Here is a 24,192-nt window from a genome sequence, read left to right as displayed (position 1 = left end):
TTTCCCCTCTGTTTTCTCAGCTCCGCACCTTCTTCCCATGGTTTCAGGTTGTTTGTTTTGGTGGTTTTTTTGCTCTGGGTATTCCAATACCTCTTCCCAAAAAGAACAAACTCCTGTTTGCAAATGTTTTTGGAAGTCAGTTTTCTGATGGATATTTCCAGACATGTTACATATTTTTCAGCAGTTCAGCATGGATGCTGTATTCTTTTTAGCATTTTAGTGCTTGGAAAATAATTCCTGCACCAGTGCTGACCTTCACTGTTTTACTTTGTTCTCCTGACCACCTGGTCCACAATATGTACATCAAAGTTCTTCATTTGAGATAAGAAGGATTTGGAAGCAGGCTTGCTTAACACTAGGCAACAAAATAATCAAATGAGCCTTTTCATTTCTTTCATACCCCCTCAACCTCTCTGTTTCAAAGACACTCCAAAAACAATCTGTACATTGAGTGAACAGAAGTGTTTTTATTACAGAAATCCTCCCTCTTCCACATGGATTGTCGCAAGGGCTTTTTGGACATCTGCCCAATCGCAACATTTTGGCCTGTAGGAAAACAAGCAACAGATAGTCTGTTTGTTTGGCTCCTCATTCTCCAGTCATCTGGAACAGTGTTATTTACCACTTGCATCCATTATTTCTTTTCCAACCAGTTCTTCTAAGCATTCATTTAGGCTCATGGGATTAGAGAAAAAATATTCAAATATGAATATTTGATTATTTAATTTTTTTTCCATCTTCAGATTGTTTCAACAACACTTACTGAGTTTAGTAAAATGAAAATCAAGTCTTTACACTTCCAGATTTAAGCAGAGCAACCACCAGCAAAATTCCAGTTACATCCAAACACTTAAAGACTCCTGGGAGCTAATATTAGTTCAACTTTACCTTCATACCTTTCTTTACCTTGCAATTGCTGTTGTGTGCCACATGCACACCATATTGCTCAGGGACTGTAGCAGATGTGTCCTCTGGAGCTAAGTGAAGGCAAACAAGGTGTGCTCATCAAATGCTCTGAAGTTAAGTGGGGAAGTTCTAGGAGATCTAGGAGTTACCCAACCTCATAATTTTTTCCTCCAGCAGATTAACTTTCGGCTGCTATTCCTAATAGCTGTGCAATCAAAAATCAAGGAAGACTTTGTAATCTACTGGCAAGTAAATGCAGGCATGGTGTCCCGATGTCTGTTTTTCCATCATGTTCCCTTTAGTGCCAGTGGTCCCTCTTTTGTATGAGACAATAATTTATCACTAGTCACCATCAGTTTTCTCACCATCCATGGATATTTTTAAGGTGTTTGTAAGAAACGCCCAAACAAAATATCTGTCTCGTGTCTGTACACTTATTTTCACTATAATGTACCTTGCTGGTAGTATGAAGGCTGATTATAAATATCACTATAAAAGATGATGTGACTTTACACTGGTTTAATACTCAAACTATAGCTTCTTATGAAACATACCAGGAAATTCTGGACTGAGGTCCATGGAAAAAGCAATGGGTATGTCCAAAGCCTCTTCTATGAGCGCCTGCTAAATGCCTGAGATGTCCATCCTGGATGTCCTGGTATTCTGCCACATAGCTTTACATTTAGTCTTCAGCCTGCAGGCCTTTTTAGAGTCCTCAGGGAGAGAAGTATTGTGACTGAGGTATTCCAAGGTGACTGTAGGACTGGATAACACTTCCCAATTGGCTGGAGCATCTCAGCCTCCAAGTGTGTTGCTGTAGTTCTGCACACCTTCAAACAGTGCTTGGTTTCTGCTGTTGAAGAACAGACACGAAGTTGGCTTTGATTTGGACCATTTGCTCACTGCCACCATTTCTGTTTCAGAGCTGGGGAAGCACAGAATTTGGCTCTGTCTGGAGGTGGGAAGGCCAGATTTTGGCACATGGCTCTTTCTAGAACCATTAAGGTTTCTGCTCTTCACACAAAGCAGACACTCATCATTTTGTCCAGACTGTTACAGTGGGACCCCAGCCACTGTGGGGTCCTCTGGGCCTTCTGTTGGGCAATCCTGCTTGAGAGATCAGATAATCTTATTTATGTTTCTCTTCCCTTCCAGATGTCAACAGTTGGCTGCTCACCTTTGGGTTCCAGCTGCACAATGTCATCCCCGGCTACCCCAAGCCAGACATGGATGCGATGGAGCCATCCTATGAGCTAATCCACACACAGATGAAAACCCAAGAATGGGACAACAGCAAGGTAATCCATGTAACTCCATATTGTATCTCGTGCCCTTGTCAGCAAACTATCCATTTGCAGTGTTGGTTAAAAAAGCTCTACCAGCATGTTGCGAGATGAAGAGCAAGTCAGACCCCATTCTAGTATTCAAATCTGTCCAAATAATCACACATTAAGTTCCCTACTGCCATGGTGCTTCTTCCTGTGATATTTTCTTCTGGTTGCTCAGTGAAGTAGTGTGTTACTGTTTCTTTCTCCCACAGGAGGTCCCATTATCACATATTGCAGGCTAAATTCAAGGCCTTTGCACTTGGGATTTTTAGAAGCTTAAAAAAAAAAGAAAGTGAATCTTGATACAGAGTAGGTTTATAAAGATTTTTGGGGGTTTTTTTGTTGTTATTCTAAAAACTTATTCATTCTGGTTTTAAATGTCTTTAACAAGAAGTTACATTACTTCCAAAGGAAACTCTTTTGCATTGTAGAGAGTCTGTCCAGGAAGAATTTTTTTATGATTTTATACTTTTATTTTCCCTGACTAGGTTTAATCCCATGTAACTGTGTCCTACTTTTAAAAACAGGCTTGTTTCCCAAGCCATTTTGGTAAATGCTGGTGTGAAATTCAGTGATAAAATTGGCAAGAAAAAAGCTTTTGCAGCCCAATCATTTTCCGATCTTCCTGTTGGGACTTACTCAGCTGAAAGACAGAGGCTTTACTGTTAGAGGTTAGAATATGGGGTCAGAATTTGAGAGCCCTGGGTTAACTCCCAGTCCTACTGCTTACCAGTGTATGACCTTGAAAGTCATTTGCCTCTCAGGATTCTCTTTCATTTCATAGCCTGATTGTATTCTGGGGTGGCTTTCATCTGGTTAGTCTGAATCCTCTTTAGTCTGAGTTCCCACTTGCTGTAGCTCTTTGTTCAAGCCTTGCAAGAGCAGTGAGGGACCACCATGCCTGGGGAGATCAGGACATGCTCTCAACATTTCTCCTCATAAAACAAGAACAGTAGGCAATAGAATTGATTCCATCTGCCTCCCTAGCCTCTCTATCTATGGCTTCACTGAAATCTTGATGTTCTGCAGCAGATTCTTGAGGTACGCGTCTTAAACTAGGAGGTCACATTTCCTGAACCACAAAAGGTATCACTCAAAGATACAAACAAATTACTGTAGACTGATAGTAGTCATGTGTCAGTCTATTATTGGTATTCAGCCTCATAGCCATGCTGAAGACAAGTTAAAAGGTACCTGCTTCAACTTCAACAAGAAATTTATATGAAGTGTCACTTAATAAAACAGGGGGGACTAAAAAACTCTGCCTTTTGCTGCCATGACTGTGTTGATGCTTGAAAACTATTACAGTGAAGTAACTCAGTTGCAGTTTGGAGCTCAGAGACTCCCTTTTTGTTTCTTATTTCCTTGGATTAAACAATAAAATGCTAGTAGAAGTTATTTCTCTAATGAGAGAAGCCTCAGGATTTTTCTTACTCTCTGCTGGGACACAGTATCCCTGAGCAAAGCTGTACAGGAGTAGGCAAACAGGAAAGGCTCACCCAGAAGACCATCTCTGTATTGTTGTCTCCTGTAGATAATAACTGCCACAGAACCACCACAGAAATTACTATTATTGGTAGTGCTATCATATTGTTATTTTATTAGTTCATTATGTATATATATATATACACATATATGACTTTTCAATGTGTATTATAGTATCATTATTTGACTTATTGAATAACCAAGTAACTTGAGCGACAGCTTGAGGTGTAGACTGACCCTTGCTCATACAGGCAGATGAGCTGGAAATAAAATCAAGGAGAGACCTCCCTTCCTGTCCTAGTTTGGAGGACAGGTGTCTGCTAAGAAAGGCAGGAGCTTCTCTTTGAAATGGAGAATGTAAACCCCCTCCCTCCAAATTATTATATTTTTGAAATCAAGGGGCTCTCAGGCAAAGATACGGGAATTAGGAATAACAGTTCTTTTCTAGGGAAATTAAAATAGAAATACAGTACTACAAAGAAACAAACCCCAAACCCTGACAAATTCAGAGTACAACCTGACACCCTGTCAGGCAGGGTGTTGGTAGCAGTCCCATTAAATGGTGGTTGCAGTCCCCTTGCAGTGACAGATGTGGTTCAGTTGAAGCAGTGCTCCTGTAGAAGGTGCAGTTTCCTTCTGGAGGTCCAGTGGTGATGTGGAGAAATCCGGTTTTCCTCTGGAGTCCAGTGGAGAAGGAGCTCCCTTAGTGTCCCAAAACCTCTGTTTTTATCTTGGTAAGAAATGTTGAGCCCTTCCGCCTGGCTGGAGCAACTTCCAATGGGATGCAGTAATTTTATCAGTCACACAGTGGGACTCAATGGGCCATTAGCAGAAAATGACTCGCTGGAGGAAGGATGGGTTGTGAAAAGATAAAGAGCAATGCCCTGCCTGGTTTCACTGATGGCCCATTAGCAGAATATCTCCCACTGAGATAAGGATCACTGCTCCCACCCTCAACAGATGGTGATAGAATAGATATCTTTTATGACATCCTGTATTGTAACCTCAGACATTTCCATCCACCTATTTTGGGTGAATCTGCCTGAAAAAGCAATAAGAAGAAAAGAAAATCTCCATATCCCTCACAGGTTTTTAAAGCCAGAAGCTGTAGTGAGGGCTGTGCAGGGACCTGTTCGTTAAAAGAGGGCTTTATACAGCTGTCATGCTTCCAGATGAGTCCCTTTGCACTCAGATGATGAAAGTGGAATTTAACCATTTCATATTCTTCCCCTGTGTTATGACAGCAACAAAACATGAGCATTTTTATCTCAGTCTACAGTTGCAGTATCGTGCTATGATAGCAAGTGGCTCTTAAATGCTGTAGAGCAGGATTCCCTTGCTTTCTCTCACACTTAGCATATTGAAGGCACATATTTGCATATACCAAATTCATTCACATATGAAACCTGAACACATGATCCGTTTTCTCCTGTGCCTATCCCTGCATCCAACACTGATGTTTCATATAAAGTTCTGTTCACTCCCAACCCTTCCAGGCATCAATACATGCTCCCAGACACAGTCCAGTCCTCCTTCCCACTGGTTGTCTCTGTATTTAGAAGAAATATATACAAAAAAATATATTTTCTGGAAGAAAATATAAACTTTTTAAAATTTCCCATAGGAAATGACAAAATTAAACCAAGGTAAATGGAAGCACAGGAAACATTTTCCACTAATAAGACTGATCAAACTGTAATATGGTGTTGCAGAGCATACAAAGTAAGCTCTAGATCTTTTGCCATTTAGAAGTAGCCTGGACAAGGCATTGATCACTGAATGTACCACAACTTTCTCATCTCCATGTCTTCTGATCTGTAGTTTCTCTGGATCACATACCTCCTTGTGATAGAAAAAAAGTATATTTAAGCTACTCCACTGGCTTTACTGATCACAGCTATGGCCCAGCAGATTGAGTCTGTTCTTTTATCAGAGAGGAACAGCTAACAGGAACACAACAGCAAAGCAACACCCATAAATGGATGTTTCATCTCTCTTCAGAGTGCATAACCAGAGGGCTCTAACATCTCCTTCCAAAACATTTTTGGTACTAGCCTTGCAGGCCTGGAAGACAGGAGAGATAATTCTGACTTTGAGTATCCACCACCTCAGAAACAGTCAGCACATCATAAGCTTTACTCTAACCCCCTAAAGCTCTGAAGTGACATTTAAAATCCAATACTCCATTGTGCAGCACTTCCCCCCTCCTCCCCCCTTCCCACGACTGTGAGTCTGTCACTAAATTGTTTGTTGAACAAGTTCAGTGTTATTGGCCACTGGGGGACTCTGGGTGACCTCTGGCATATTGCGGAACTGCAGCACCTGAATCCAATTTCTCTTCTGGTTTTTTGGGGGATTTTTTTGTTGGTTTTTTTTTTTTCTTCCCTTTTTGTCTCGTTGAGCTGTCAGGTAATTGTTGGAGCCAGAACAGCTCTATTTCCAGGAAGGGGTGTTTTGGAGTCAACACTTGTATCACTGTCTATATCCTGTTACACCTAGCCTTCTCTCCATCCTCTGGGCACTGTCTCCAGGCGGGGTCCAGTTTTCTGCAGTGCCTGTTACAGGCTTTGCTGGAAAAGTAGTTTTTGGCATCCCCTCTGGAGCAGCATTTTGGAGGCAAGGGCTGCTCTGGGATGCTCAGCCAGGAAGTGAGCTATAGGGCACTACTTCCTGGCAGAGCTTCTACTAAGGACAATCTGTTTGAGGGACTGGCTCTGCCAGTGTTCATCATTCAGGGAAAGCATCCTGACATTGCAGGTGCTTTGGCTTGGGCTTAGATTGTCCCGCTGTCTGCACGTCTGTCCATCAGCCCACAGTTATGTTTTACATATGTAATGGTAATTTTTCAAAAGATCTAATGCAGGGAAAGGAGTTGAAGTCTCAAAGACATTAAGCTCTTGAGGCTTTATGAAAATAGATGAGAAATCTGAAGAATGATGAGCAAGAGGAGGCAAATCCTCTTACTACTCCACACATGAAATCTGCTTAATAAACTCAACCTCATTATCCTCCTTCAGTCATGTACAGTAGCAGGGTGGAGGAGAGACCTGTCCTCTAAGCCCCTGAGCTAGGGCTCCTGTTTGGCTTATTCCCAGCCAGGCAGCATCCAGAGCACTGGCCTTGCTGGCCCATGGCTCACCTCTGCTGCCCCACATGTCACCTCTCGGACTACCCAAGAGCCTGCAGTGCAGCCATGCTGGTGGACACATCCAGACAGAGAATTGTCTGCAGGTGATAGCCATGTGAAATATAGGGAGGAGGCAGATGGCTGATCAACAGCTTTGTTAACAGAGAGATAAAGGGTAAATAAAAAGGAGGTTTATAAAAAAGAGGGAGAGCAACTTTTTACACTGGCAAATAGGGATAGGTCAAGGGGGAACAGTTTTAAATTAAAACAGTAGAGGTATAGATTAGATGTTAGGAAGAAATTCTGTATCCAGAGAGCAGAGAGGCACTGGTACAGGTCTCCCAGACAAGATACCCCATCCTTGGGATTGTTCAAGGCTAGGTTGGATGGGGCTTTAGGCATCCCTGGCCATGGTGGAGGGGTGGTTTAGAAGAAGATCATATTTTAGGTCCCTTATGGACCAAGCCTTTCTGTGATAAATAGGAAGGAGTTAAAAATGAATCATCTATCAGAGAAATTGTAACTTCCAAACCTTTTGGAAAAAGTAGCTTTCTCCGTTGTAAGCCATATGGTGGTAAGAGAAACACCTATGTGTCTGTAATGGCACAAGGATAGAAAGAAACTTGGAAACATGTTCACGTATTTCACATCTTGGATCCTTGATGGGAAATTAAAGCTTTCAGTCTCACACTGGAAGGCGGTATTTAAAAACAACAGATGATAGGATCTGGCGATGGTATTTCAAATCCTCAAGAGGTGCTGGCAAGATGCAAGAGGCTATTCAGAGATCCCAGTAATGTGCCGCTCTCCTGAGCTTTTTGCAGCGGAAAACAAATGATGAAGGTCGTTCTCTTCTCTCCAAAGGGTTGTTACTAGATAAAGTGAAATGTCACTTAAGGACAGCTGATTAAAAAAGACTGTGAGGAAAAACAAACCCAGCATATTTGTCACTCACATCGAGCAACAAATATTGAAATAAAATAGCAATGAATTCCCTTCTTTTTTCTGTAAAACTGGCTTATAGATGCCTTGGTTTACAGTGGCTAAAAGCAGCAGCAATTTTTAGAGAACAGCAAATGCCAGTGCAGTTTTGGATGGAAATTTTATGTTTCTTTTGCTTGCCAGTTCATTGAAATGAGTTCTAAGATTAAACAGAAATGGTAATTTCAAAGTCAGGAATACACTGCCCCTTTGAACTACATATAATCTGTTTGTCTCCATCCACTTTATATTCACAGCACAGCATACACGCTGGCTGTGCTCTGGTTTGCCTCTGTTTGTTGGTTGGGGTTTTTCCTGCTGGATGTGTTTGCTTTTCCTTTTAACAGAATGTTGTTCCCAAATACACTCTTTTATCAAAGAAATGCACTCAAAAAAGTCATTTCAAAGTCATCTTGGGGCTGTTTTCAAGGTAACAAAGATGCATTTAGTTACTGAAATAGTTGATAGCTAATCGTTAAGTTTGAGCAACCTGGGGTAGTGAAAGGTGTCCCTGCCTGTGGCAGAAGGTTCGGAACTAGATGATCTTTGAGGTTCCTTCCAGCCAAACTAGTCTGTGATTCTAAGTGATGGTGAATGTTCAGTATTACAGATTTGCACATCTCATGTCCTACTTCCCTATGTGAAAAAACAGTGGGGACAGCCCAGAAGTAACCAGTCCTCAGTAGAAAACCCTATAGCTGTGCTTTTGTTCTTGATTAAGACACCTGAGGGTAGGTCTTTGCCTGTGAATTTTGATATACGGAGGTGTCCAGATCCACTGGTTTGGGGCAACCTAATTTGGAGGCACTCATAGAGGATCTTTACCTAATAATTTGCTCATAGTCAAAAACATACTAGCTCATCAAAAATAAGGTGATGAACTCAAAATTGAAGGGGAACGGGGCAATTTCTGATAGGATATATTCATCTGTGCCCAATACTGCCTGACCTCCCCAAGTTCCCTTCCCCAAGGTGATAATCAGTAGATGGTGCAATTAATTCCAGGGACTCTTTATCACTCACCTGCTGGTAAACAAGGTGATGTATATATAGATAGTGAGACATAAGTGATCACAGGACATAGCAATGTAGCACAGAAAACCTGATCTACATTCTTGAGTGAGCAGTGATTTGATATGTGTGCTGAGAGACACCTTTCCTCGTCACTGGGAAATGTTACTGAGGCAGGTTGGAAAGGCAGCATGACTTACAAAGTGGTGAAGGGACCACCTAGAGTCTACCCCTATGAGATACACCTGAGACGAACTCTCCATTTAAACTTCTTTGAAGAGGAAACAGCTAATTACTAAGGCTGTGCAGTGTGCGCTTGTTTAGAACAGAAAGTGTTTCATGGAGCCTAGAAGCCTAATTGTTCCATGTCCATCATCACTGACATCTACATTAATTACGTCCCCTTTTTGCATAATTAGAGCACTTGTGCAATTGGCAGAGAAGCTGGGCTCAGTTCCCTATCACTCTGTTAATTACATTGCTCTCTAGGGGGTGTGTGAGATGCCCCACAGGCAGGACGGAGAAAACCAGAAAGAGCTCCTTTTTCATAGGGAACTGGTTCCTGCTCCACCTGCTATGCTGTCAATCAAAAATGCAAAAGGAGAAGAAACACCAGCCTGCTCAGCACTTTGAACGAAAGTAATTTCTGGGAATTTCAATGTTCTACAACCTAAAATGTGCTCTTGAAACTGTGTTCCTCTATTCCCTTATAGTTTTCTCTTTTGTCAGTAAAAACTGCTCATAACTTCTGAGCAAGTTGCAATGCTCAATCCTTTTTTTTTTTTTTTTTTTTTTAATACTTTATGGAAATGGCCACCATGGAAATGAGGGTTTATTTCGCTTCCCTCATCATGTTACAAGTCTTGTGTGAGAGGTCCACACTGAAATGCACACATCATCTGAATTGTCTTCTTGCACGCAGGATGTAAATTTCTACTTCATGGACATTTGAAGGCAATATCCCTCATTGGTGTTGAATTTCCTCAAAATAATTGGAATGGAGCAGACTTTGTAGTCTATTTTTAGTCCTGGGTGTCATTACATTATTGAACTGAGCCGTTAGCAGTGTCAGGAGAATTTTGTCATAGAATTCTCTTGCTTTTGTGAAATTTGAGCAAATAATTGTTCATGAACAGGGGTCTGTAAGAAGCCACCACTGTCATGAACTGATGGGAGCATTTCCAGAGCATTTTGCAGTAATGATGAGCTGCTGACTTGCTGTGTGCTTGCTCCATCATACATTAACAGTTAAGGTGACTGTGTATTGTGCCGGATTGTAAATGATCTGAGCTGTTGTCTCTCAGCAGTTTTGCTTCAATATAAGCCAAAACTTGAGCATCAGGTGTGGTCGGCCTTAACTCAGGGAGCCTGGCAAATTGTAGAGGGTATGCAGGAAATAAGTTTTCAATTTAATGCCTTTCTTGAGTTTTGAACAACCTGTTTTGGCCAGGCTGAAACGGAATACCGGGAGGTTATAGCTACTTTGAGGGTCATACAGGTCATGCAGGGCCTTTGAAGGCAACACAAGGAGTTAAAAAGTAGAGTTAAAATAGAAGAAACTTTTACAAATACTTCTACACTTCACAAAAAATCTGAAAGCATTTGGTTAAGCATCATGGCCACAAGACGAATAGTTTCTTATATGCAGAAGAACACTGAAGCACAACCTAATTATGTGTCCAAACTCAACCCCTAAACCACTGAGGCAAAAAAATCTTTTTCTACCTCTAAATCCTTCAATCTATGAGATTAAATACAGATCAGTTTACAGAAACATTGAGCATTAGTGGGGGACAACTGTCTCTTCCATTAAAAGGAATTAAAATTTTGAAAAAATGTGATCAGGGAAAAAAAATAATGGAGCTCCTCATTACATGTTTCCAGTATGTTCTCCTGCTCTCCAGCATCCTAATAATGCCTTTGGGTCATCGGGTCTCTCTTTCTAATATGTTGTTCTCTTCTTCCTCTCCCTGCTTAGTCCATTTTGGGGGTCCAGTGTGAAGTGCAGAAGCAGCTGAAGGCCTTTGTCACCCTGGAGCGCTTTGAACAAATCTACAGCTCTAGCATCGCTGGGTGCCGGCACATCAAGAGGAACAAGAACTTTGCTTCTGGAGGCTCCATCTTTGGCAAGGGCGTCAAGTTTGCCATGAAGGACGGGCGTGTGGCCACAGACATCATCAGTGTGGCCAACGAGGACGGGCGCAGGATCGCGGCCATCCTGAACAACGCCCACTACCTGGAGAACTTGCACTTCACCATCGACGGGGTGGACACGCACTATTTCATTAAGCAGGGGCCGTCGGAGGGCGACCTCTCCATCCTGGGCCTCAGCGGCGGGCGGAGGACCCTGGAGAACGGTGTGAACGTGACAGTTTCGCAGATCAACACAGTGCTGGGCGGGAGGACTAGACGCTACACGGACATCCAGCTGCAGTACGGGGCACTGTGTCTAAACACGCGCTACGGGACCACCTTGGACGAGGAGAAGGCACGCGTCCTTGAGCTGGCCCGGCAGCGCGCCGTCACCCAGGCTTGGTCCCGGGAACAGCAGAGACTGCGGGATGGGGAGGAGGGTATTCGCTCGTGGACAGAAGGGGAGAAGCAGCAAGTGCTAAACACGGGCCGGGTACAGGGCTACGATGGCTATTTTGTGATCTCGGTGGAGCAGTACCCTGAACTCTCAGACAGCGCCAACAACATCCACTTCATGAGACAGAGCGAAATGGGCAGAAGGTGACAGAGAGGGTCAATGCGGTGACTTCTTGCCAAAGACAGCTACTCTTTTGTGGCCACTTACCTGACTGTGTTGTACTCGATCCTTTTTCTAAACTGAACAAGGTGGGGGGGAGGAAAATACAAAAAGAAGGAATAATATGGTTGCACTGTAACTCATGCAACATACTTTTTTCCTGCTTTAATTTGGCCTTCACGCATTTTTTGCAATGAACAGAAGGTATATTTTGCCGTAGTGTGATCACAGTGGAATTTACTGTCTCTTGTCCTTTTTTTGGTTTTGTTTTTGATTTTTTTTTTTGTTTGGTTTTTTTGTTTGTTTATTTTCCCCCCTCTTTGTGAGGAATTTGAAGTGGGGAGTCCTCAACATATGTCCTTAGGTGTAAGTGCGAAATGGGTGTCTGTGCTAACTTGTGTCATCCTAACCCTTTCTGATTTGGGGCAGGGACATAGCCTTCCACCTGGAACAGGGTGAGCCCATGGCGTGCCAGAGAGCTCTTCCCAGAAAGAAAGGACATGGAAGACAACGCTGATTCTGATACTCTGAAAGTGACCGTCCGAATCATGTGCCTCAAAAGAGACCTTACAAGTAGTTTTCACGTTTCACTTTGGACATAAATTGTTTCTTTGGAGGCTCCTGCTGAGCAGAAGTAGATTATAGAGGCAAAGGAGCTGATTATATTACCTTGAAGGATGATCCTCTTCCTTCCTGAACTGGAATAAAAAAAGAAAAAAAATCAGTCTTTTTTCATTATGAGAGTAGATACTTTTTGGGGTTTTGTGTGTGTGCACAAATCCTGGTTTTAGTTAAATAACCTAGCAAAAGCCAAGAAAAGGGACTCCTGCTCTATTGAGAAAAGCTAAAATAAATCCTCTCTCATACGTAGAGCTGTTCTATAGGTGGATTTAATGCACCCATGTTGTACATTTGCTAATGGCATAACTTCATTAAATGTATAGTGTTTCAGTACATGAGGCTATGTGTTTAACAGTCCACTGTGCTGTATCTGATAAAACCAGTTAATTTTTAGGAAGCTGATTTGAATTTAAAAGTAGTTATAGTATCCCAGTGACATACCACTGAAAATTAGAGCCAAACTTTGCTTTTCCTGATTCTGGAGCTTGTATTTATTGGCTGGGAAATGCAGTTTGGAGTAGCATGCTGGCAAGTCGTTTATGACTATGGCAGATAAATGTCTCCTGGGGACTTTGGCAGCAGGGATTTTAAAATGTTTAATAAGTAGCAACAGCTTGTGCGTGGTGGGACAAGAAGGAGAATATTGAAATCAACCCTCTCACTGTTTCTTACACGAGCTCAAATTTAATGGAGAGCCCACTTGACTGTTAGCAGTGACGACGGAGAGGTTGAATGGAAATGCCCACTACAGAGAGGACCAAGTGCTTTAATAAGAAACTGCTGACAAAGTTGCTCAGCATGCTAATGTAATTTTTATTCACATAACCTCTGTGCTCTGGTATTTGCAAGAGTCCTTGAAATTCAAGGGAGCAAGGAGATGAGCTCAGCATCCTCTTCCCTGCCTGAAACAGTCCTGTGCTGTTCCTGCAGGCAGAAGTGTTACCCCACCTCTCAATGGAGGTCTGGCTGGAGGTGTCCAACCCTGGTCCCCGATAGGTGTTTCTATCACACCGCTACCTGCACACGTCCTGACTCTAAGAGCTCTCTTGTGTCTCTCTGGGAACAGCTCAGTCCTGATTTTTTTTTTTTTTTAATTCCATCCACTTTGGCTTTTCCCAGTTCTGCAGAGAGATAACCCAGGATGTGCAAGCCCATGCCAAGGCTGTTTCCTTACTCAGAGTCCTACAATTCACCTGTGTACTCAGAGGCAGCTCTTCTGCACTCATGCCACCACTGCCATACTCCAGCACAGACTGACACTCCTCTGCAGGATCTCACCCCAGATACAGCAGGGATGTGTGTTACCCATGCAGTCCTCGAGAAGTGAAACGTTGGCAGCCCTGGTGCTCTCACGGTTTCTGCGTAGATGCCGGCTGCCAGCTCCGTCTGCCTTGCCTGTCTGTTCCCGGTGCTTGCCAGGAGCAAGGTGATGGGATGGAAATTCCCCTAACAGACTGTTCCTCCTCCAATTCCGAATCCCTAATAGCTTTGTCTGAGTGGCCATGGCTGTCAGTGTGAGTTTGATTTTCTGGTTGTCTCTCCTGCTTGCAGCAAGGGTGATGATGCTGGTGCTGTGTCCCAGCGCTGTACTCTGAACCACCCCTTGCAGCACACAGCCTTTATTACTTTGGAAGGAATGAACCACAGGCAGCTGGAAAGTGTATCCAGTTCTCGCAGAGCCAGGTGGCAGAAGATGTGTTGGCCAGACCCACTCCAAGCTTTGGCAAGGGAGCAGTTGCTTTGGCAGCTGCCTGCCAGGGATGCTTTAAAGGCCATGGCATTGCCACCTGTATGGCTGATATGAAGCACTTGGTAAGCCTGGGTTGCCCTGAGGATGCACAGGTGGGGATCAGGGGCATTGTTAGCCAAACCAGCAGCAACCACCTACTCAAAGGAACAAGCACCTTCTTGCCAGTGCTGTCCAGCTCCCTGCTTCCCCTTCTCCAAGTCACACCAGGGACAAATCCCTCTTTAAACCTCAAATTTATGATGACTGTGAGTGTCTCAAACAGCATGAATGAAATAAAAAGAGACCTGCAGGAAGCAGGGTCAAAAAGTATGAACCCCTGGTAAAGACCCACAGAGCAGAGAGCTCAATATGCCTCCCATTTACACTACCCCGCTCCAAGCAGCTCCGAAGAAAAGTGGTGTTTCTGTATCCATCCCTGTCCATGTGTTAAAATGCTAAGAGGAGCAGTGCAAGGGTAAATGGGCCATGTTTCCACTGAGCCAAGAAAAGGGATTCGAGTGTAAAATATTCCTACTGGAACCCTGCCAGCCTGAGATGGCACCTCTACAGCCTTATGCAGACTCATCAGGTTATTACATGAGTTAATGACTTTGAGGAGTTCACCCATTTTTCAAGAGTCTCCCAGTCCTGCCATGCTTGTCCAGCATGCCCAGAGCCAAGAGCTCTGTGCCATGGCCAAGACAAGACCCTCGTGTTGCATTTTTCTGCATCCTCAAGCAGCACTGGGATGTGACTGCACCTGTCTGCCTGCCAGGTCTGTGATCGTCTTCTTCTGGGCCTGCACCAGGTGTGGGAACTATGGACACTGTGTCAAAAAGGGGGAAAAATATATATGTAAAAGTATATATATGTATATGTTGCTCCTTTCTATAAAAACAAAAAATTTAAAGGGATGGCTGTCTAATATTGGGGACAAACCTGTCCAAAGACAGCTGCTACATTCCTGAATCCTCAGCCTCTGTGAAAGCTTTCCATTTCATCTAGATGACAAAACTGCATTTTCAGTCCCGAAGCCCTACATTTACCCCTTCATTACAGAAAAATGTTTTTTCTGCAGGATCTCAAGTGCTTTTCCGTGGAATGGGCTGCAAACACAAAGAGCTGTACCCTCATCAAGGATCTGCCCTCCACTATCCACAGGTGTTTTCACTCCACTGATGGCCCCGTAGCCCCTTCCCAGCCTTTTTGTTGTCCCTTTTGCCTCCCCATGGGACCATTCTGGCTGCCTGACCCTTCTTCCTTTGCTTGTGTGCAGGCGTGTAGTAATTTACTGCTTCCATAAGACTGGAAGGTCCTGGGTGCAAATCCCACAGCACTAACCCCCTATCATAGGATCAGAGACTGGTTTGGGTTGGAAGGGACCTTAGAGATCATTTCCAAACCCGCTGCCATGGGAAGGAACAACTTTCATGAGACCAAGTTACTCAAAGCCCCATCCAAGCAGGCCTTGAACACTTCCCGGGATGGAACGTGCACTGTTTCTCTGGGCAACTTGTGCCAGGTCTCACCAACCTCACAGGAAAGAATTTCTCCCTAATACCTAATCTGCTCTCTTTGTTTGAAGCCATCTCCCCTTGTACTGTCACTCCGTGTTCTTATCCAAAGTCTCTCTCCTGCTCTCTTGGAGCCCCTTAGGCACTGGAAGGGTCTCTAAGAGCTTCCCAGAGTCTTCTCCGGGCTGAACACTCCCAATTCTCTCAGTTTGTCCATAGCAGAGGTGCTCCAGCCCTCCGAGCATCTTGGTGGCCTGCTCCAACGGCTCAACATCTTTCTTGTCTTGGGGTCCCCAGAGCTGGATGCAGCACTCCAGCTGGGATCTGGTTAGGGCAGAGCAGGGGAGCAGAATTTCCTCCCTGGCCCTGCTGCAGCCCAGGACATGTTTTGTTTTCTGAGCTGTGAGTGCACACTGATGGATCATGTTGAGCTTCTCACCCAACAAGACCCCAAAGTTTTTCTCCCTAAGGCTGCACTCCATTCACTACCCAGCCTGTATTTGTTCTTGGGATTGCCCCAGGTGGACTTCATGAGATTCACACTGGCCCACCACTCAGGATTGTCAAGGTCCCTGTGGATGGCATCCCTTCCCTCCGGCATGTCAGCAATTGCTGTAGATGCTGCTTCAAAGGACCATTTGAAGGCATGGCAGACCATCTCCTAGGGAAAATGTCACTGTGCTTTCAGGTTTGATTTTGAGAAGTCATTTTGTTTCTTGACTCCCAAAAAGAGGACACAGCCCTCACCAAAGGGAGTTCCCCATCAAAATATAAAGGCGTAATTTCACTTACTTTCAACTCTGGTCTTGTCTCCAGTCCAAAGAGTGGTGAGAAGGATCCTGACCAAATCTCACAGCTCAGGGGAGAAAATTCAGTGCTCTGGAGCAGAGGCTGCATCTCAGTGAGCGCAGTAAGGAGCAACAGCTCAAGTCTTCAGTAGATGGTGCTGGTACTGAAACACGGTCCATTTGAAGGGACAACAGTAATGGGACCTACTTGGTGTGGCATCCAAACATGAGCAGTGCCATGAGGACTCTGCAGCTGAAAAACATCCTGTTTTTCATCAGCCCAGGGGGAGAGGAGCAAGACTAATTAGGCATCATGAGAAATGCCACGTTTGTTTCCTCTAAGATCTTGATTTGATTTTGTTTTATTTTTTTCCCTTTCAACTGAAGATTGGCACTTGGAAAAATCATTAAGCAGCAGTGACCAGAGGGAGTCATGCAGCTCATCATATCTTTGTCATCACAGCTATTGATCAGAGCCACAGTGAAAGTGGGCCAACAATGCTAAACAACACCAGGCAAGAGCTGATGAGATGAAGGTCATTAAGAGCCCAGTGCTTGATTCAGGTTTAGAAGACACAGATGACTGGGAGCAGTCCCTGAGACACCATTTGGCTGTAACTTAGGAACAGTGAGGGATTTCTGTAATATATCTGTAGTTGCTTTATTGAGCATAGGGACCGGCATGAAATTCTGCTCAGTCTATTATACAGACAGTGTAACCAGAATAAATCAAAACTGTTAAAAAAAAAAAAATCTAATAAAGTACTTTTTCAGCTGTGACTTGTAAGTGTCACCGTGATGGATGGCAGCACAATCCATTATGCAAAGACAAGGCTCTTAACATGAAATTTTAGAATTCAATTTTATGATTTACAGAGAGGGCCCCCCTCGTATTTACGGCACAGCAGTCTGTTTTGATTCAATCTCGGCGTAATTGAAACCAGGACCAGGGATCATGGTTAGTCCTATGGCTGCTTTTTAAAAGGGGAGGAGAAATTACTGCCTTTAATATTAATAATGGAACTAGGGAGAACGCTCTGCTTGTTAAATCTTACTCACTTTAAATCCTCGCCATGGTGGCACTGCCAAACCTGGTGAATATGAACACTGTGCCTCCATGCCAGGGATGCATTGGATGGGATAAAATCTGGCTGCCATATGGCCAGCAGCATCTTCCATCCTACGGTGAGCATGGCCTGAGACATTTTTGCTCCTGTTGCTACAATCCTCCACAGGACAAGCTAGTTTTTCAGTACCTCTTTTTATTATAGCCACTCATTTTATATGATCACTAAATAGTCCCCCATTACACCAAAGAATTTTCATGAGTTTTGTAAAAATAAAAAAGCAACCCCAAAGCTTTCTTGTGTTTGCTTCCCTTTTTTTGTTTGGTTGGTTGGTTTGGGTTGAGTTTTCTTCATCTCTTGAATATATTTAAATAAAATTACTTGTGACTGTAGAGCAAACTTCAAACAGACACCACAGGGCACGCTCCTGGATGAAGGGCTGTTCCATGTCCTGGGGGCCATTTCCTGTGGCAGTTTTCCATCCTCTGCTACCCCAACCAAAAACAACCCAGCCCACCCAAGGGAAACCTTTTGTGTTTCTTTCCTACTCGCCTTTAATTACCATAAAACTTTGTTTTCCTGACCAAGTGTTACATAGCTCAGCTGTTAAGTCCCATTCCAGAGGTCAATGCTTTCTGGGGAGCATAGAAAACCACAAACGAAAATTAAGTAAAAATATATATACATATATGTATAATTTTTTTCCCGTAGAGATGGAAACTGTTCAAGCAAACAAAACTTTCAAAAAAGAAAAATGAAGTGTTTGGACAGTTCACAGATGTTACTGAGACAACCAATCAAAGAATCACACTTTTCTATTAAAAAGAAAAATGTTTATTTTGTGAGAGGACTTCTAATGCAGCTCCACCCGAGAAGAGGACTTGGTATCAAAGCTGCATCTGTAAGCCCAGCACTGAAGACTCTTGTCATTACCCTGTGTAATAATTTTCCTGAAGTCTGGAACTAATTTTTTGAGAAATTTTTTTTCTCGATACTTTGTGTTTCTAATGCTGTATTCTTGGCTGTGTAAATACAACCAGGCTGTAAATAAGTGCAGATGTAGATACCTTCTAGGGAAAAAAAAAAAAAAAAAAAGCAGACAGACAGAAATGACCATGTGTAGCCTTCAGTGACAAATAAAAGAATATTTTGTGTTTAAATAGTGTTTGGGGGTTTTTTTCAGTGAAAATGTTGAATTTCTTCACTCCAGCTGTTTGGTCCTTACATGGGAGATGGACATGGCGAAAGAGTTGACCAAAATTCCACTCACTCTTCACATTTGCACCTAAAGGTGCATTTCCCACTTGTACATGGGGTATAGGATTACAAGTGCCCCAAGGCTTTGCCAATCCAGGAGGTGATGCTTGTCTCGGAGACTCTGCAGGATCCCCCATCCCAGCAGAAAGGTAAGCTAACTGAGAAACTACACCATGAACTCCAAAAAATGCTAAACAAATCAAGATAGCATTAGATTTAGTGACATGTCCCACAGAAACCTGTGCATCTGACCCTCATTCATGCAGAGGGAGAAGCTGCTGCAGCTCACTCCACAGTGACCCAGGGAAACCCTCATGTGATTCCCGATAGCACCTGACCCAGCCCCACTGGAAGCTTGTTCTGATTCTTCAGGAAAAAATCCAGAATAATTTCAGAAAAAAGGGGAAAACATGTTCAGAAAATGTGTTGAGGGAAGTATTCTCGTGTGGTCCTTGGGGACAACCTAATGGGAAGATGAAGCATAGGACTGGGTAGTGATCCCTGGTGGAGGAGCAGCGAGTTGCTATCCAGCTTTACTACCTGAGCATTCTGCTCACCAAAACCAGGTGAAATTGGGTCTTTTAGAATAAAGTCCAGTTCTGTGAGGAATCCCTCTCCTCTGGAGGTAGATGGCTGTGATAGGGGAAATAAACAGCATCTCTCTCTCTCCCTTGACACCAGGCAGAGCCACAGGAGCCTGCTGAGGCCTCTTTGCATGCATGGCTTGAGCGAGGTGAGAGTGCAGCTGCTGGGGGATATTGGTGTCTGCAAGGTTTCCCTGAGGTTTCTACCTTTACTTGGCCATTCCCTGTGGGATGTTACCTTCTCCACCAATGTGCATTTTCTTTCAAGGCCCTGTTCCTGTTTCATTTTCCAACCACCAGATCTGGTGCAGCTCTTCAAGCCATCCTGCAAAGCAAATGTTCCCTTGACACCAACCAAGTCCCCTCTTTGATTTCCCTGTCCTACACTGAGCAGGATCAGGATGGACTCCTGCAGTCTCATGGCACAAAGTCCACTTTACAGCTGCTGGATAGTTTTCGTTTCTCCATCCTCTGGCATGCTTGGCCACTTACCTTCAGCAGGACAGTTTCACTTACCTTGTGCACAAGGCAGGGTCTCACTCCTATGCTCAGCAGAGATTTTTATCTCCAAGGAAGGTGTTGGCCCTTTCTTTTTTTTTGCGTTAGAAAGTGGCTACTGAGATAATTACACAGCAACCCTGATGTCCTCCCCAAGCCTCTGGTTTCCCACGGGTCTGGTCTCTTTTCTCCAAATCAGATGCCTTAGTTTGCATCAGGCTGTTACTCATGTGCCTTTTCCTGAGCTGTCCTTAGCCAGGGAATTCAGATCCCCCTGCAATGGTGACCTGCCATCGCTGGTACCTGCCATCCCTCACTTTCTGTGCCACCTGCAGTTTATCATCGAGAAAGACCCTGCCTTAAATCATTGATAATTATATTGAAATGCAGTGGACCAAGAACTAATCCCCGAGGGTAGCCAAGGAAACAGCAACATTTCAAGCTGTCGGCGAACCAGGTTTGTCTCTGCCTCATGTGGCTGTGCCAGATAAGACCGATGTTTTAATCAAAATATTACGGGTAGTAAATCAAGTGCTTTCGGGAGAGCCACCCTGCCATGCCAGTCCAATAGGGCAGGGCAGACTTATCACATCGTGTCTTTAATAGGGGCCATAGCCTGAGGACTCAGCCTTATCTTTCAGAACACTACAAGGATACTCTCCTTGCTTTTAAGCTGGGAACACAGAAAAAAATTGTCCTGCATTCCCACAGGAAAGCAACTAAAGGCTCAGCCATGGACCACATCTCACATATAGTTGAAAAGTACTGAAACCAAAGAAGGGTGATTACATTTGTCTGGAAGAAATGAACACAGGTAGAACACAATGTGCTTTCAGGTGGGTCATCCCTCCAGGAGTAAGTGCTCCAGCTTCATGATCCTTCTGAGGGCCAAAATTGTGCTGCTTGCTGGCTGGCTGGCACAGCACATCACACCACACATCACATCACACAGCTTACCCGAGTGTGGGTCCCTCCAGCGCTGTGTAGCTCTGCAGATGTGTGTTGGGAGATGGTGCATGTGCCCATGCAGGTAAATCGTGCTGCACACCCTCCCTTCGCTCCCCTGCGTGGGGTGGACAGGGCACTGCTGCAGCCCCAGCCTGGGCAATCCAATGTCACAGTGCCTTTGGTCCTCCTCCACAAAGGTGTAGGTTCAAGATACAGAAAAGCTGAGCTGCTACTGAGAGCAGGGACAGAGACTCTTCTGCAAAGAGTGATTTGGTTTAAAAAATTATCTGGTCATTAATGCATCCCTTTGAAACAACTAAGCTCAGTTTTTGTCAAATCATGGCAGTTCTGGTTTGAAACATTAATTTTTAGGTGGTGATCCCTTGCAGAGAAATTTCCAGGGCAAAGGAGCTCCTTTGAATGCAGTCTGCTGAAACAACGACAGTCCAGGCAAGGGAACCTCATAAATTATTGTGAGTTGGATGATTTAAAAGCATTTCTTGAGTTCTGTCTAAAAAACTGCTCCAACCACCAACCCACTACATAAACCACAAACTTCAACACCTCCTTCTCCTCCAGCAAAGTGTTTGCAAAGCCACAAGCCTTCCTAATCCCAGCCAGCACATCCTTGTCAGGATTTACTCAGAGAAGGATGGGAAGGAATATAGGAACAGGTTAAGCACTGCATTCTTACTGTTAAGAGCACAGCATGTTTGGGCTTAAAACCAGCTCATCTTCCACTTTCTGAATTAAATTAAACAGAATCACAGGCAAAACACAGCTCTGAGCTTGGACTTTAACCTGCTGCATTAGTCTCTCAGTCTGCTTGAGCAACTCCAAGTCTCTTTCTCAAGAAACAGTGGAGTTTTTTTAACTCAAAGTTCAGAAAACATTTTTTTACCCCAGGGTTTCTCAGGCAGGAGCCAGTGGGCAGATAATTACAGTGAGTTCGCTCAGCAGAGCCACACCACCAGTGAGATGCCGCAAACCAGCCAGACGGTGAGATGGCTTTGATTTCTGCCTCCAAGAGCAGGAGATGAGAGGGATCTGATAACTCATTGCTATGCTGCTATTTTCCATCCATAAAACACTCATGTCCTCCAGGAGTTTTATGCAACCAGACCTCATCATAGGATCACAGAATCTTTTAGACTGGAAAAACCCTCTAAGACCATTGAGTCCAACCATGCCAAGTCCACCACTAAACTATGTCCCCAAGTGCCACATCTTCCTATATTTTGAATCCTTTCAGGGATGGTGACTCCAGCACTTCCCTGGGCAGCTAGTTCCATCACCTTACAAGGCTTTTGACGACGAATTTTTGGTGAACTGCCTCACAGCAGTGACAGCTTTGGGCCATTTCAGGAATGTTGTTCATGCTCCTGAGACTCTGGTGGTGGCTCAGGAAAAGGAGCGGTGAGTCAGCCAGCATCAGCAAGAAGGGAAGTTCAGGAAACAAAGGTGGATAAGGAGGAGCAAAAATCCAGTGGTGCACTGGACACTTGTGGAATGTTTCCTGGAGGATCTCAGCATGCCTGGGTTTTGGTCCAGGAGCCTGAAATGGCAGCTGTTAGAGGTTAGAGTGTTCTGTCTGTCATTTTGGAATTGTGCTGCACTTGATCTAAGACCCTCTTCTGTACATTTTTGTTTGGGTCAGTTTTGCATTGGGGCAAATAGTTGGGGTAAGAGGTGGATGGCATTGCTCTACCTCTCCTCCAGACCTTCTCCAGTGCTCACTTGCCTCTGGATGTCACGCCAGAAAAACCCACCTCCAGCATTTGATAGGGCAGCACCAAGGGAGGTGTCCCACATGCCCCTGGCCTCAGAAGCGCAGGGTTTCACACCTACACAGCACACAGGCATACCAAGGTGTGCTGCTCACAGCTGAAATGGAGCTGTATATTCACACAGAAATATCTGTGCATATAGAAATACGTGTGGCTTTTTCAGAGAAGCAGCCTCAAGTTGGATTTTCATGTATTTATGTGCATTTAGCAGATTCTCCATCCCTTCCTGTTCTCCCCCCCGTTGTCACAAAGACACACTCCCTTCCCTGCTCTCCTCCCTGCAGGTGCACTTTGAGCAAGCAAAGCACCGTGTGATTGCTGTGTGCCCTACATCCCCAGGTCTTGTCATCTGGCAACTTTTCTAAACGCGGCTTTCTTCCTCTCAGCAATTCTGTGGGGACCTTGAGAAATGAGTGCAGCAAACATGCTCTGGCACTTCAAAGTTGGAGGGCTGACAACGCTTGAAATGCACTTTTCTACTTGTCTTTTTTTTTTCCCCCTATATTCCCCTCACACCATCTGTGCTTTCACGAGCTCTGGCTCTGGTCTTGAACCTGTGCAAGACAGTGATCTGGGTCCAAGGATATTTTCCATATATGCTTTCTGTTGACGACATGGATGAGGGTATTGAGTCTTTCATTAGTAAATTTGCAGACAGCACTGAGCTGGGAGCATGTTTCGATCTGTTGGAAGGGAGGAGGGCTCTGGAGAGGGATCTGGAACAGTTGGATAGATGGGCAGAGTCCAATAGGATGAAGTTTAACAAGTCCAAGTGCCAAGTCCTGCATTTTGGCCACAATAACCCCCTGCAGCATTGAAGGCTGGGGACGGTGTGGCTGGAAGTGGCCAGGCAAAAGGGACCTGGGGGTGCTGGTTGACAGCCAGCTGAACATGAGCCAGCAGTGTGTTCTGGTGGCCAAGAAGGCCAGTGGTCCCTGGCCTGTATCAGGAATAGTGTGGCCAGCAGGAGCAGGGAGGTCATTCTTCCCCTGTACTCGGCACTGGTGAGGCCACACCTTGTGTGCTGTGTCCAGTTCTGGCCCCTCAGTTTAGGAAGGACCTTGAGACACTCGAGCAGATCCAGAGGAGGCAGCGAGGCTGGGGAGGGGCTGGGAACACAAACCCTGTGAGGAATGGCTGAGGGAGCTGGGGTTGTTCAGCCTGGAGAAAAGGAGACTCAGGGGTGATCTTATCACTCTCTGCAACTCCCTGAAAGGTGGCTGTGGTCAGGTGGGGGTTGGTCTCTTTCTCCAGGCAGCACTGACAGAACCAGAGGACACACAAGAGTCTTAAGCTGTACCAAGGGAAACAGAGGTTGGATATTAGGAAAAAGTTTTTTTACTGAAAGAGTGATAAAGTACTGGAATGGTTTGCCCAGGGAGGTGGTGGAGTCACCATCCCTGGATGTGTTTAAAGAAAGACTGGATGTGACACTCAGTGCCATGGTCTAGTTGAGGTGTTGGGCTGGGTTGGACTTGACGATCTTGGAGGTCTCTTCCAACCTCCAAAGAACAAGTGATTGAGGTCTTAGGTGGGCTGGTGACTGGTTGTGTCTTCTGGCCATATCCCTGTCCACAGGAGCAGAATCCTCAGGAAAGTGGATGAATTGGCTCTAAAGTAAAATAAAGTCCGCTGAACTTGATGGAGGAAACCTCACTCAACCTTTTGAACTCAGGTTTTTCCTCTTTATCTTTTATTTTCCACTCCTGGAATAAGAAATGAAACGCTCCCCAGCATCCTACCAGGAAATATGCTGTGAGGAACTCACCTCCTAAACCAGCCAACAGGATGAAATTGCAAAGTCAAGAATGT

At 44.5% G+C, this 24,192-nt stretch overlaps 1 protein-coding gene across 12 annotated transcripts in view; it reads left to right on the top strand.

The window, feature by feature from the left end:
* Positions 1 to 18,466, top strand: part of TENM4 (teneurin transmembrane protein 4) — a 634,039-nt gene extending 615,573 nt beyond the window's left edge. For all 12 annotated transcript variants that reach the window (XM_042779057.1, XM_042779056.1, XM_042779058.1 and 9 more), the window contains 2 exons: positions 2,062 to 2,204; positions 10,817 to 18,466. In XM_042779057.1, the coding sequence (XP_042634991.1) occupies positions 2,062 to 2,204; positions 10,817 to 11,575 (902 nt within the window). In that variant the 3' untranslated portion in view covers positions 11,576 to 18,466. The remainder of the gene's footprint in view (positions 1 to 2,061; positions 2,205 to 10,816) is intronic.
* Positions 18,467 to 24,192: the final 5,726 nt, after the last annotated feature.

The sequence above is a fragment of the Catharus ustulatus genome, chromosome 2, assembly GCF_009819885.2.
Source record: "Catharus ustulatus isolate bCatUst1 chromosome 2, bCatUst1.pri.v2, whole genome shotgun sequence".
In the NCBI taxonomy this organism is placed as follows: Eukaryota; Metazoa; Chordata; class Aves; order Passeriformes; family Turdidae; genus Catharus; species Catharus ustulatus.
Note: the sequence above shows the minus strand (reverse complement) of the source record. Positions and strands in the feature narration are given on the sequence as shown.